At 46.6% G+C, this 15,454-nt stretch overlaps 1 protein-coding gene across 1 annotated transcript in view; it reads right to left on the reverse strand.

The window, feature by feature from the left end:
• Positions 1 to 15,454, reverse strand: part of LOC125947821 (uncharacterized) — a 69,917-nt gene that overhangs the window by 53,151 nt on the left and 1,312 nt on the right. The window contains exon 2 of the mRNA XM_049673250.1: positions 7,067 to 7,206. Within this exon, the coding sequence (XP_049529207.1) occupies positions 7,067 to 7,206 (140 nt within the window). The remainder of the gene's footprint in view (positions 1 to 7,066; positions 7,207 to 15,454) is intronic.

Below are 15,454 nucleotides of genomic sequence, written 5' to 3' on the forward strand. Positions count from 1 at the left end.
AGGGATCGAAACAGCGACCTTCGGTCAGAAGCCGAGCACCGTAACCACTGTACCACCGCTGTGGACTGGCTACGCTCGTAAAACTCCACACATCCAAATGGACGTGTTCCTTATAGGACCAAGTAATAATGCTGTTTCTGGGCGACTATGTAAGACACAGATAGTGAAAAATATCACTCGGATGTCAACAGAGAAGGATCGGAAACACACACCCACCACTGTAAATATGTCTCCCCTTCTTGCGGTGCCAAATCAGGATGGTTTTTCATGCCCTAAAGCGTCATCGGTGCCTAAAATTTAGCTGCTGGCACGAGGCTAAAATTCACGGTTTTATGTGGGACAAGCTCGCATTAGCACAGGTTGTATACATCACAAATTTTTTTATGCGCAATCAACGACCGCATATTGCTTCGAATGTACGAGTCGGCAATCGACAGTACGTTTTGCTGCTGTAATACTACGGCTAATACGTTATATTTGTCTAACTAGGTAAGCACTACTTCAACAATATAGAACTAAATTCTGTCATATATCAACCCGACGTCACTGTCATATGTTAATATTGACACGTATACATGTTTATCCTTTCACCAGTGACCGCTTTTCACCGGCTGTTAAACGTTATCGCTAAGCACAAGACGTGCCTGTATGTATCGGAAGTTTCTCGAACGTTATCGATGCTTCTATTCGTTGTCTCTTGTCACCGACGCTCATGTTATGTGATTGTATGAGCGACGCGAATTGTCTAGAACTTTCTGGAAGACAGCCCGCCGTGGTTGCTCAGTGGCTATGGTGTTGGGCTGCTGAGCACGAGGTCGCGGGATCGAATCCCGGCCACGGAGGCCGCATTTCGATGGGGGCGAAATGCGAAAAAGCACCGGTGTAGTAAGGTTTAGGTGCACGTTAAAGAACCCCAGGTGGTCCAAATTTCCGTAGTCCCCCACTACGGCGTGCCTCATAATGAGATCGTGGTTTTGGCACGTAAAACCGCTTAATTTAACTTAATTAATTTTGGAAGACACGCGGGTACCAGGTATTAATCGGGAACCTTCGATTACTCGTGTATTAAAGCCGACGCGTTTCGCCGCTGATCAGATTTTCGACGATCGCCGACTGTGTTCGCCGCTTTCGTTGTGGTTCGAGTGTAGCTTGCTTTTGTGGGCACAGGTTCACCGAATAAAGAATTAGTTTCGTCATACACAGTGTTAGGACTTTTTATTTCAGCGTCACTACTACGTGACATCTGGTGAAGGTGCACAATTTCACATGTCCGAATGCGAAGACATACTCCTATCGGAAACCTTCTAGGTGGTGAACTGAACATATTCAACAGATATCTATGACGGTATCGTCAAAATGTCGTATTTATTCGCCATTTTTATGTTTTTGTGCTCGTTATAGCATCAAGGCTGACTTTTTTTATTTATTTCGAGCGGCGTTCGCGGCCCCCTAGCGATCATGCATGATACCTCGCCTCGGCCACGGGTACTGTGGCGCGGGTACTGCGGGTACCACGGGTACTGTGGGAGTCCTTGCTACTCAGCAAAGACGAAAATGCTTAACGACAAGTCATCGGTCTTGCCCTGACCGCCGCCGGGTCCTAAGGAATCCCGGCCGACGGTTAGGGAGGATGAGTGTCGGTTCAGGCTGAAGCCTCTACGCCGTCATCTAATTTACGAGTGCAAATAATGTCACTTCTCTCTCTCTCTCTCGCGTTTAGATAGCCTAAGACAGAATATCGTCTTTAATGATCCTTTGTGACGAATGGTGCAAGTGTTGGTCAGTTGACGAGGGACGTCGATGAGATGAAGAGCGGGACTGACGTCGCGGTAGAGTCGGGGACTGGTGAATCGCCAAGCCCTCGGCAACAGCTCGGGGACGCTCATCATCATGGAGTCGACGTGTGTCGGGGAGAAACCCAGGAAGGCCCAATTGGCGGTATGGGCACTCTCCGTATAGGTAACCTGTTTTACCACAATGGTAGCAGAGTGGCCGATTATCGGGAGCTCACTACACATTGGATTTCCTCCCGTTTAGACTCGGGCTTGCGGAAGGCAGCGAGCTCGAAAAATACTGTGTCGTCTGTTGCGCGGATGGACGGGATGGATAGCCCACTGCCGGCATAGGAGCTCTTAAGGCTGTTGTGTACGACAGGAGAGGGGCTGCGGCTGGTGGCGCGACTAGTGGCTCAACCAGCGGCTGCACCAGCGGTTGTACCAGCATCCTGACCTCTTCACGAACCACATCACTTGGAGCAGTCACGTGGGGTTGAGGAGACACTGCATGTAGTTGCTGAAGGTCCTGGCGTACAATACCGTGCATGAGTTCCCTCAGGGTCACCAAATCAGGGGTTACCATGGACGACTAGAGAGATGTAAAGTCGCTGGGGCGCTCGTACTGCGACGACCACTGTCACAGCATACGCACTATCGTTGTTGCGTCGTTGAGGAATTCGGCAACAGTACCTGGTGGGTTTGGCGCTTTACCTGCAAATAACTGCTCTTTCACGCCCCGCATCAACCAAGCGTACTTTCTTCTCTCATTCTGGGATCAGCACGCCCGAACAGCCGTGACATGTCCTCAAAAAACATGGCGAGACTCTCATTTGGTCTTTCATTCCTGGAATTAAGAGCACGCTGTGCTTGCTCTTTCCAGTCTGAGCTTCCGTAGGTGTTGTCTAGCTGGCTACAAAATAATTGTCAGGGCGCCAAACTAGCTTCGTGACTTTCAAACCAGATGCGCGCCGAGTCATCAAGGGCGAAGTAGACATACCGGAGCTTCCAGTGGTCGTCCCATTACCCGCCGTAGTTGCTCAGTGGCTATGGTGTTGGACTGCTGAGCACGAGGTCACGGGATCAAATCTCGGCCACGGCGGCCGCATTTCAATGGTGGCGAAATGCGAAAACACCCGTGTACTTAGATTTAGGTGCACGTTAAAGAACCCCAGGTGGTCCAAATTTCCGGAGTTCCCCACTACGGCGTGCCTCAGAATCAGATCGTGGTTTTGGCACGTAAAACCCCATAATCAATCAAATCAATGGTCGTCCCAATTCATTGACGCTGGCAACTCGATTGTAGTGATCTAGCCAGTTCTAGACATCCCCGAAAGCATCACCGTGAAATGACGTTATGGTTCGTGGCGTGTTGAAAATCTACGGAGCAGCTGGAGTGGTAGCCTCTCCAGTCTAGCTACTCGTTGAACCGGTGGTCATGGCTCCACAGTTTACTGACAGAGGGTCCAGTTCTGGTGGTAGTCCTAGTTGCCGCCGGCTGCGCCGAAGGTCAGCGTCCGAGGTGTCGCGATCGAAGGATGGAGCTTCCTGTTGGTCGCAGTGCATGGAACAGTTTACCCCGCACCTCCACCAGTTACGTTACTATATATATATGGCAAATACCATTGGGCTTTATCTAATGGAAGCCGACAGTTTCCGCGCGACATCTTCACTGAGAGTGCGTCGTCGCCGTCATCGACTTCAGCTTCCGCAGAAGTGGCAAACCCACTATAAGCCAACTGTTATGCACGTGGCAATAATGGCAGAAAGTTAGAATACGTTATGAATAACGTACAGTTTACTCTGTTAAATGATACCACGATTGCTACTAGAACAGGCAACAGCGTCGAGAAAGACACGAACCCGGACTAATATGGTTCAGAGGACCTATCAATGCTGTGTGGGAAAACAGCCTAGAGAACATGGGAAGCGATCATTTTATCCTTACAACGCAGCTTATAGTGAAAAAAGGATGAACCGAAAACAGAACTTTTAGTAAAACAAAGATTACTAAATGGGACGATATGCGAGCTCAACTATTACAGAGAGACCCAGGGGATGACTTAGATACTTGGGTAGAAGATATCAAATCTGTGTACAAAAAGACCACTAAGGAAATAGGAAGAGATGAAGATCACCCCTATGTTTACTCCCATCTCTTAAATCTCTGGGACAAGCGCCACAGGTAAATCAACAAATAAAAAAGAATAAATTAAACAAAGCATTACGCAAGACAATTCAAAGAATCACAATAGAAGCACAAGATTATGCCCAGGAATTAGCCAACAAGAACTGGCTTCAAACATGTGATCAGCTTAACGGACAGCTGAATACTCCGAAGGTTTGGCAAATATTGAGGACCCTTCTAGGCCAGGCAAAACCAAGGCACGCGATAACTAAACTGCAAATGTTGGAAAATAAAAATGCAGAGGAGCTCGCTGTAGAATTTTTGCATACCTTTTTTCCAATCAAAAGCGACGATCATCCCTTACCAGATTACGACGAGTCTGGTAACGACAATGCCCAAAGCATCAACTCGCCTTTTTCCCTTCGTGAATTACATGCCGCCATGCAGAGCTTAAAACGGAACAATACCCCTGGAGCAGATGGAATCACGTACGCAATGTTGAGAAACTTGCCAGATAATTATCAAGAGGCTCTGCTGGAACATATAAACAAAGCATGGGAACAAGGTGTAATTCCAAAACAATGGAAAGGGGCAGTAGTAATACCAATTCGTAAGACATGAAAACCATCCGACAAAGTATCCAATTTTAGGCCCATATCATTAACCTCCTGTATAGGAAAATTAATGGAGAAGATGGTTTTAGAACGTCTTGAGTGGCACCTGGAAGGCCTTCAACTTTTACCCGAGACAATGATAGGCTTCAGAAAACATGTTAGCACTCAGGACGCTATGCTGAGGATCAAAAACCAGGTGTTCGATTTACCAAGTACAGCTCAGCTAAGAACAATCGTAGGGGTCGATATGCAACGAGCTTTTGATAGTGTCACCCACCGCGCAATTCTAGAAAACCTCAAGGTTACTAAACCTGGGCGTAGAGTATACAACTATGTTAAGGACTTCCTAAGTGAAAGGACGGTTAAAGTGAAACTTGATGAATATGTGTCACCTAGCCATCCAATCACGCGCGGAACACCCCAAGGTTCTATTCTCTCGCCGACTTTATTTAACATTGCGATGATGAAGCTACCCGCATTACTAGAACAAATACCAAACCTAGAACATAATCTGTACGCCGATGATATAACTATTTGGTGCTGTCGAGGATCACCAGGATGGCAAGAACACATTATTCAATGTGGACTAGATACTATACGTGACTACGCCGAAACAGTAGGGCTAGAATGTTCCCCTCAGAAATCAGAATATATTGTCACTAGTGAAGACGTTAGCAAGCGAGCCGAAGAATATAAAAATTTAATCAAACTTCGAATGAAAGACGCAGTCTTACCCCGCAACAATACCATAAGAATCCTCGGTTTTTTTCTACAGGACAATGGTAAAGCATCAACATGGGTGCAGAAGCTGACCGTACAACTGGAACAGATCCTTGCAATGATACGTAGAATAACTAGACAAAGGAGAGGAATGAAAGAACATGAACTTCGTAAGGTTATAGAAGCCTTGATCTTTTCTAGGATAATGTACTATCTACCATACGCTAAGATAACCAGCACTCAGCGCAAAAAGATAGACATTATAATTAGAAAGTGTGCTAGACTTGCCCTGGGAGTTCCTAAGTTTGCACCTAACCATAAAATTGAAGCAACCGGCCTCTTTAACTCACTAGAAGACAGAATAGACATGCACAATCAAGCACAAATACAGAGACTTAAATCATCTAATCAGGGTCGACGAATACTGAATAGATTGGGATACGAAACCGCTAACTTACCCCCAATTCCCCCGAAACTACCACCATGGGATGATCTGCCAAGGATAACCGTAGATCCCATTCGAAAAAATCTGCACCCGGAAAAGAATCGAAATAGGCGCTCAAAAAGAACAAGTGTAATGCAGAGGACAGAGGATAAAAGCACGTACTACACAGATGCCAGTCATAATGCCGAAATCAGCAAAGCAGCGGTCGTGGGCCATGACTCGACGCTTGTGAAAAATTACTTGGGAGTCCCAATTGCTGGCAGTAATGCTCGCCATAACGGAAATGACACACACATCTGACACGATCATAATCCGAATAGACAGTCAAAGCGCTTGCAGAGACATTCAAAATGATGATCTTCCTTACCACATACGCACAAAGCTCCACATGTACATGCATGCTCACCCCCTTCTAAGCAATCGCATACAATGGGTTCCAGGCCATCAAGGATTGCGAGGAAATGTAAGAGCACACCAGCTCACCCGAGCAGACAATCCGGGACCTCCTATCCTTTGGCCTGTTGAAGATACCTACAACCCCAGAGAAGAGCAGAAGATGCAGCGGAAAGAAAGGATACGTATTTTGAAGTCTCGCAGGGAAGCATCAACAATTCTCAACACACCATCCTACACGCATACGAGAGAGGACGCCTCAATCATACGAAAAGCACAAACACACACATTACTCACACCACACTATACGCATTATATTACCAGGAACCCAGGCTCCCCCAATTGTAAACAGTGCGGGGCCTATCCATCAAATAAACACATCTTGTGGGAGTGCCCTGCAAACGTCATCTTCAAAAAGACAATACTTTCCAAATTACCACACAACCAGCGTCCTGGCAGCTGGGAGGAGTGGACCACTCCCCCACGAAGGTTTGAAAAACTATGGTGGCCGCTTCTGGTGCAGCACGTCAAGAACGTTCTGGGCCAGGAGGCATGAGCCTACCAGGAGGCCCGGACTTGGGCTTTAGTTCCTTCGGGGCTAATAAATGTTATTTCTCTCTCTCTCGTGGCAATATATTTCCATCTAACTTGCTTTCCACAATGAACTAAGTTGCGTGTGAGTGCTTGCTTGTTACCTTTGCCTTGTGTCCACGTTAGTTGTGCGCGTGCTGCACTATCATGATAAACATCTACAATCGCCGCATGCGACGAGGAATAGAGCTGGCATAGAACGCTATTTTACACAAGGCCTTAGGCACTAAGGGTGGAAGGGGGGGATACTTTATAAAGCAATGCTGATGCATGCTGTTCATGCCCTGTAAACGCTACCAAAAGTTAAGATTATGCTTGCATTCTTCATCAAAATGTTTGTCGAGTCAGTTCTGCTGTATTTCGCTATAAAATATTTTCTGATCCCTTGATTCTATTTACTCACCCATTCGTTTGATCCACGTAATACTGAGTAAATTTATAGTATGTGCCATTCAGCCACTCTTTTACTGAATGTACGCAGCTGTGGCCGCTTACGTTGTAACTGCGCTTCAACATCCAGATGGGTTCAGTGGTGTTAAGTGCCTAGATAAATAAACAACAAAAGCGATGCCAGTTAAGCTTTAGTGAAACAGTCATTTATATGCTTTACAAGTGCCAGTGATGCGTACAATCCTATTTAGTTTCTTGCTATGTAACGTGTAACCTCATGCAACGTTTATGTTTATTCACCATACAGGTCGAAAGCTTCCCTGGTACAATTTTTATCTTGAACTACATCGCTCACAAGCTACGACGAAATGCAAACTCCAATTGAGGCCGATGTACAGTCTACACCACGATGTCACGAGAACGAGGTGATGTAGGATGCTTGTCAAGGTAAGAGTAGTGATGACAGTGTGGACATAGAAAAGTGTACGTGTCAAACATCAGGTAAAGATTCTTCATGTAGTAATGCTGGAGGATTGGTGATGAATGGTCACACAGCCTGTGACGCATACCAAATGGCCAAATCAAAGAAAATAAAGTAAATGAGAGAACCCGTTGAAATAATCCCGCATTCCATTAGCAGGTTGGTGTACTTCGCAGGTAACCGTCAGACTACATTATTAAGGCGAAAGCCTTAGGTGGCCATGCTCGCGGTGCCCTTGGCAGTGACCTTGGCGAAACTGTGCCGTGACGAAAAATGGCCGACGCCGCAAAGAGTAATAACACGTCTAATAATGATCGGAGTCAGGTGACATTTCACAGGGAGGTTCCTGTAAATAAAGTATATTAGTGGTCTTGCAAAGAATATCTTCCAAATTTCCGTCTTGGTGGGAATCGAACCCGGGCCTCCGTGCTGCGAGGCGAACACGTTTCCCTGAAGCCATGGCTGCTCTTTTTCCTTTTTAGCATGGCAACAGAATCTTCATCAAAACAAGAAAAACAAAGCGCTACAGAAGTTTAAGGTTACAGAAAACACGTTCATGAGTCAGGCAAGCATGTGCAACCGTCCAATAAAGGCATCCACTCCGGCGCTGTTTCTTGTGCAGCAATGTCATAAAATAATTAATAGTGAAGCTATCACGGAAAATTTTGTTTCGTTGTTGGCACAGCTCAGTCACGAAGAATGTGATGATGTTAATAGAGACACGTGTCACAGAAGCCACGACTTCTCCATGGTTAGGGCTTATTAATGATGTACCGGGTGCGTGCCTGATTGCACACGTCACGTGGTCACAGAGACGCGCTCGTGCCAATGCTCGCGCGTTCGTCGTCATCGTCTTCTTCCACAGCTGGCAGGCTTTCGCCTTCACGTTTTACAAACGTGTAACACTTGCCTAATCTTTAACGTGACGCTTGTTTTGCCTCACCACGGCCGCTGGATAAAAAAAAGGCGAAAGCTTGCACCAGGCCGCGCAAAGCTCAAGACACAGTGAAGCTGGCCGATTGATATCGAACGGCTAGCCTCCAACGCGTTCGGCGTCGGCAAGCAGCAGCAATCTTGGCACTGTGCCAACCTTGGTTAGCCTACCTGCGTTTGTGGCATGCCAAGAACGCTGTCGTTTGCCGACGGCGAACGCGTTGGCGACATTTCGCGTGACTAGCCCTGGACGCGTCGGCGCCTACGAGGGACAGCGTTCCTGCATGCCACAAACGCAGGTAGGCTAACGAAGGTTGGCACAGTGCCAAGAACGCTGCTGCTTGCCGACGCCGAACGCGTTGGAGACTAGCCGTTCGATATCAATAGGTCAGCTTCACTGTGTCTTGAGCTTTGCGCGGCCTGGTGCAAGCTTTCGCTTTTTAGGGGCGAAGCACTTTAGGGCTGAGCCTTGTCCTCGTCGTCCACCGGTGTCCGTAGCTCTGGTTTGCATGGAGACCAATAGGGGCGCTGCGGTGCACAAGGGCTATATAAGCGTCGTATATACTGTACAAATGTACAATATATATATATATATATATATATATATATATATATATGTACATATGTATATAGTGTGGGCGTTTATTACGCACGTCTTCTTCATCCGTATATTATCATCATCATTCTGCGTTGCTCGATCCTCATCTTCAGTTATGTGTGATCATCATCATCGGTTGTGTGCCTTTGCTGATTCGCTCCCGAGTACTCGGGCCGAATAAACGTCGTGCCAACAGAGACGTCTTAAGTGGTGGAGGTAGCTCCTTCGATCCTCAGTCCTCTGCTCGCTCAGTCTACGTCCCTGGAGCTACGTTCAGGCCGCCGCTTGCGCCCACTTTCCGCTTGCATGACTCAAGAGGCACCACCCTCCACTTCTACCGCTGCCGTTCTACCGATACCGCTACCGCTACCGCTACCGCTACCCTATATATGTATATTGTAGTGAAGAGGAATACCCGGCGCTGCAGCCACATCGCCAGTCGTCCGGGAGGCGCGAGTTCGAGATTGCCTGAGCTGTTCTGGTTGAGACACGCTGCCGGCTGTTCTCTTGTCCTGTATTCATATTAGATTCTATCACCCCCCATCGGAAAAGGAGCCATCCTGGCAACTCATGGTGAACATAGAATCATTGGGCCATAATACGGCTTCAGGTGTACGTGGACGGTTTCACGCCCACGACAGCGTTGGTCCGTAGGTGGCGTGACAGGCTCGACAATATAGTTCACAGGCGATGTCTATGCTACAACACGGTAGGGTCCTTGATATTTGGAAACAAGCTTGGATGAGAGTCCAGCAGGAACGGTTACTACTATATTAGGTGTGTGTTTGGTTGAGCGTTGTGTCGCTAGGTGGCTGCACCGTGCAAGCAGTTCACTTTTGCGCCTCCATTCATCACGTAAAACGTGGTAAAGCGGCCAGTACACTTGCGCTTGCGTTGACCTGAATAACGTACACGCTAAACTCTATTGGGGCAAACCTTCGACGTGAAGCGACGGCCGCAAACGCGTAGATGCTGGGGCCGTTTGGATTGGTTTGGATACCGAAAGTCTGATGCGCTGCAGCCATTCCGCTCGTCTGCTGCCTAGCAGCGGGGCACGATGTCGCAGCGGGGCACGATGTCGCAGTTTGACATGTCGCCAATCGCTACGTTTGCAGCCCACAACGCAACAAGGGCGAACCATGGTGCTCACAAAGAAAGAACAAGACCAACACTGACCGCGCAGCTCTCGTCAACACGGAACACGTTTTACACAAGCAGACGACACTTGCTGTGAGCCGGAACTGCTTTTAGTGTAGTGATACACGTCCTTGTGCATTCTCTTTCTGATACTTTCTTTTTATAGAAACAAATTAACTAACATCTGAACTATTACGAACAACGTTTGTTCACCATAATGTTGGAAAAATTATCGATGATGCGCCTTGGGCAGCCAGTCGGATAGCTGGCCCAGTGACGTATTATGGGCAAATCGCGTCACTTGGGCACGAAACCCTGCCGATTGGCGTGCTGCAATCGGTAGCGATATACCTTTTAAAACCCTATAATAAATTACACGCTTTATGTGGAGCGCTTAGATGCGTCAATTAATGATCAGAAGGACCTACTCTAACGACATAGTACGTTTGTAGAAAATCGTCAAAATCGTTTTAGGGTCCCTTTAAGGCGAAATCCTTGTTTCTCGTTTTGGGGTGACCTTGAGAAAGTCGAGCCAAAATTCAGAAAAAAAATCGATAAAGACATGTACAAAAATTGATAACTCAATAGGTTTATTCCAAACCCCAAAACATGTATCAATCGTTAGGTAATTGCATGACAAATGTAAATATCTACAAATGATCATGAAAGTCAATAATTATTGATGGTAATCAGCATGACAACGCGGAAAATGGGTAAAAAATTCGAAGTCGCAAAGGATGGAGAAATAATTATGGTAATGGGTGCAGGTATGGTAATGATAGTAACGATACTAATAGTAGAATGCAATAATGACTCAATGATGACCCTGATTAAGCAAAAATCACAATGACTCATCGAAAAAAGATTAACACCTAATAACCACTGGAATGATTTCGGACGTTAGTAGTGAGTTAAGGAAACACTAAAGGTAGATGGTGAGAAGTTAAGCACCACGCAAAGAGAAATGGAACGAAAGATGTTTGGCGCAACATTAAAAAACACGAAGAGTGGTTCGGAGAGCAAACGGGGTTAACCGATATTCTAGTTGGCATCTGCAGAAGAAAACGATGCTGGGAAGGCCATGTAATGCGTAGGAAGGATAGCGGTGCACCATTAGAGTTATAAAATGGGCTCCAAGAGAAGGGAAGTGCAGTTGAGGATGGTAAAAAATTAGGTGGGGTGATGAAACTAGGAAATTTGCAGGCGCACGACGGAATCAACTAGCGCAAGAAAAGGGTGATTGGAGATCGCTTGGAGAGGCCTTCTTCCTGCAGTGGACATGAAAATACGCTGATATTGTTGATGATGATGATGATATCAATATTGTGGAAAGGGGAACGGAAGAAGGAAACTTACTGTAAACTTGGTGCATGTGCACTCAGAGCGTGTACATGCCGAAGCGGGTTGACACCACAATTTCTTAACTTTCATTCTCTCTTAAAGACGTTGTACGGGCTTGCCTTACTTCGTGGAGAGTCGAAGGGGTTGTGCGGTTGCATTGTCTCCTCGGGCTGCAATTGGTGTGGAGACCACGATGGGGGCATGGTGGTCCATGCCTAGAAACGCTTAATCGGGTGCAATTTATTCAGCTTTCTCCAGGCTTGCGGCTGGCTGAGAGCAGGCTTGCGCGGCACTCTCCACTGTGTCGTTGTCGTTGTTGAATGTATCTGGAGCTGCCTTGGTGACGTGGCTTGCAAAGTTACCGGTTCAGCCCGTACTTGACTTATGTGATGCCGCACAATTATTTCAGGAGTTTTCAATGTGAGCATCCGTGTTCCCTACACCACTGTTACCCGTCCAGGCGTACATTTACTGCTTGACCCGTAGTTGCGGATATATAGATTAGAATTTATTGTCGGCAACCAATCGTTAACTTCCAATTTGCTTTGTGCTAGGAAAGCAATTGTCTTATGAAATCGTGCTTTTGGCACCTAGAACCCCAGAATTCAAATCAAGTGTCCAGGCGCGGCCATATTTGGTACCCCCGCAGAAATTTCGATGGAGACTTTTCGGTGTTGTGGGGAGTCATCCTGTAATTGAGAAGCAAAGGCAGAAAAGTGTGATCCCGCTTCCCCCCTTTCATCCTACGAAGACCATCCTTGTTTGCCGCCGTGATGATGCGGGAATCGCTGGCGGTCGGATATCTCGGAGCACAGACATGCTAGAAGAATTCTTCCAAGTGAAGCTGTGTAGAAACACGGCTCCCTCTAAAATTTCAATACAAACATGCACACTTACTGAAGTCAACAAAGAGTTCATTATTCAATTTTAGTTAATTGGGCTTTTGAGAGTGATAATTATCCTCTAACTTTGTGCCCCCCTGGACACATAACTTATTGGCACAGGTGGTCTTCGCGTGCCTCCCAGTGCCTAAATTTAAGAAAGCCATAAAGCTTAATTAGGAACACCCTGCATGCTGGTGGCCAGCATGAGTGTGGCACCCCACCTGTGGTGCTAGCTGAAGCGTCCATACCACGCCAATCATTTGACGTCGATGCTATTGGTTCTCATGAAGGTTCCCGATTAAAGTAGATAAGAGAGGATGATTTGCGGGCCTTTCTTACCAGATGAGGCAGCGTCGTCAGCCACGGCAGCTGAACCGACGTGACTTCCGCTGCGAGTCTACCCCGCACAAATATTACCTGGTAAGATATTTACAGGGAATATATATATATATACAGGGTGTTTCAGCGAACACTTTCAAAAATTCTTAAAGGTTGCCTGTGGCAGATAGCACAATTCTAGTTCATGAGCTGGTCTACTCAAAGGGGCGGATATTACTTGCGCGAGAAATTGAAATGCATAATCGAATAATTAACAAAAATTCACTAATTACGTTTTTAACTAATCACCTGATGGCCCATATTGCAATTTACAAATTGTAGCCGTGGAGTTCGCAAGGCGGATCCACTTGGAAAGAATTCTCGGGATGACACCAGTTTCGAGATATTAATTCCCGAGCTTTGCGGAGAAATGCATTGGCGTTCCAGTTAAGTTCTTAACAAAACGTCGCTTTATGCATTGAAGCACAAAATTAACTGGAACGCCAATGCATTTCTCCGCAAAGTTCGGCAATTAATGTCTCGAAACTAGTGTCATCCCGAGAATTCGTTCCAAGTGGATCCGCCTTGCGAACGTGATGGCTACAATTTGTAAATTGCAATATGGGCCATCAGGGAATTTGATAAAAACTTAATTAGGGATTTTTTGTTAATTAGTCGATTATGCATTTCAATATATTGTGCAAGTAATGTCCGCCTCTTCGAGTAGACCAGCTCATTAACTAGAATAGGGCTATCTGCCACAGGCAACCTTAAATAAATTTTGAACGTGTTCGCTGAAACACCCTGTATATATATATATATATATATATATAGAGAGAGAGAGATAGAGCCTGTGTAGAACTATAGCACAATTCACAGCGATACTACTGATATTAATGCCAGCGTGCCATCATCTCTGTTCTCCTGATAATGTCCTTTCATCTCGGCACAAACTACATCTTAAAAATATATACAACATCCCCATGCCCGACTATTGTGGTGAACCTATGAGGAACTTTGCAGCCCCATCAGAGAAGCGGAGGTTCGACATGCCCTCAACCAAGTGCGAACCACCATGGCACCAGGTCCAGACTCTGTGACAAATAAGACGCTTCGCAACCTCGATGAATCCATACGCAAACTCACCGAGTATTACAACCACTGTCTCGAAGAGGGCGAGATACCCCAACAATGGAAAGCAGCCAAGGTGATCTTCATTCCCAAGCCGAATACGCCAATCCACATTGATAACTTCCATCCTATCTCTCTCACCTTATGCATAGGGAAGATCTTGGAGCACGTAATCCACCTACGCCTCTCCAAATACATCGAAGATAATCACTTGTTCCCCTCAGAAATGACTGGCTTTCGCAAATCTCTTTCTTTCTAGGATTTCATGCTAAGGTTTAAACAAGACATTATCGAACCGAGTGACACACGTGACACAAAAGCATTGCTGAGCCTCAACCTCAAGGGAGTCTTCAATAATGTATCCCACTTGGGCATTCTACGCGAACTTAACAGTATAAACTGTGGAGAGCGAATCTACCGCTATATACGCAGCTTCCTCACGAAGCGCACTGCAACGCTACAATTAGGCAGGGAACAATCAGGTCAAATGCGTTTAGGAAGCACTGGTACTCCCCAAGAGGCAGTACTCTCCCCCATCCTCTTCAATTTGCTATGCAACCTTTAGCTTTCACTCTGAAGAAGATTCCCGACCTCCGATTCACACTGTACGCGGACAATATTACGCTGTGGATGAGTGGAGGTTCGGACGGGCACATCGAAGACAGCCTCCAAGCAGCCATTGACCAGATCGGACAAGTAGGTCACGACTTGAATCTTAGATGCTCCCCGACCAAATCAGAGCTTCTCCTTCTGCCTCGCACGAGACGCTTCAGGACATCGCCCCCGAATATCCAACTACGGTTGAAGGGCGCTCCATAGCGCAGGTAGACAGGATAAGGGTGCTAGGACTTCACCTTCAAGGCAACCGAGCAAATCAGCGTACATTGCAACCACTACAAACAACAATAGATAACACGCTACGCCTCATAGGAAGGATCTTCAATAAACACGGAGGGTTTCAAGAGAAGGAGCCAATTCAGCTCATCCAAGCTTTTGTCTTGAGCAAAATCACCTTGGCAATACCATGTCTCATTCCTAGGATAGGAAGCGGATACTCTAAATTGTTTGATCCGCAACATATACACAAAGTCGCTCTTGGTGTTCCGATTAAAGCATCCACACAAAGGGTGATGGCCACAGCCACAATTAATACCCTTGAAGAATGAACCGAAGCACATCTATTATCGCAATACCACAGACTCACCACCACTGAAGCTGGGCGTGAGATCCTGAGACAACGTAACTAAGCTCCACCATTCAACGAGAACAAGCGACATCCAACATCCGCGGAACATACATGGCCAATACTACATCCAACCCCTAACCAGAAACATGCACCCCGAATTCCACGTCAAACGCCGGAAACTTCGAGCCGAGGTGCTACCACGCAGCTATGGACAGGCAGAAGGAGTCTACTATGTGGACGCCGCAGCCTGCACCACTAAACATCGTTATGCTCTAGCCCTCGTAGACAACCAGGGCAACACTGTTCGTTGAGCATCAGTCAAGGCCACCTCGGCGGGCGAGACGGAAGAGGCCGTCATAGCACTCACATCGGGCTACCTGATTGCGATGTCA

Source organism: Dermacentor silvarum, chromosome 8, assembly GCF_013339745.2.
Source record: "Dermacentor silvarum isolate Dsil-2018 chromosome 8, BIME_Dsil_1.4, whole genome shotgun sequence".
NCBI lineage: Eukaryota > Metazoa > Arthropoda > Arachnida > Ixodida > Ixodidae > Dermacentor > Dermacentor silvarum.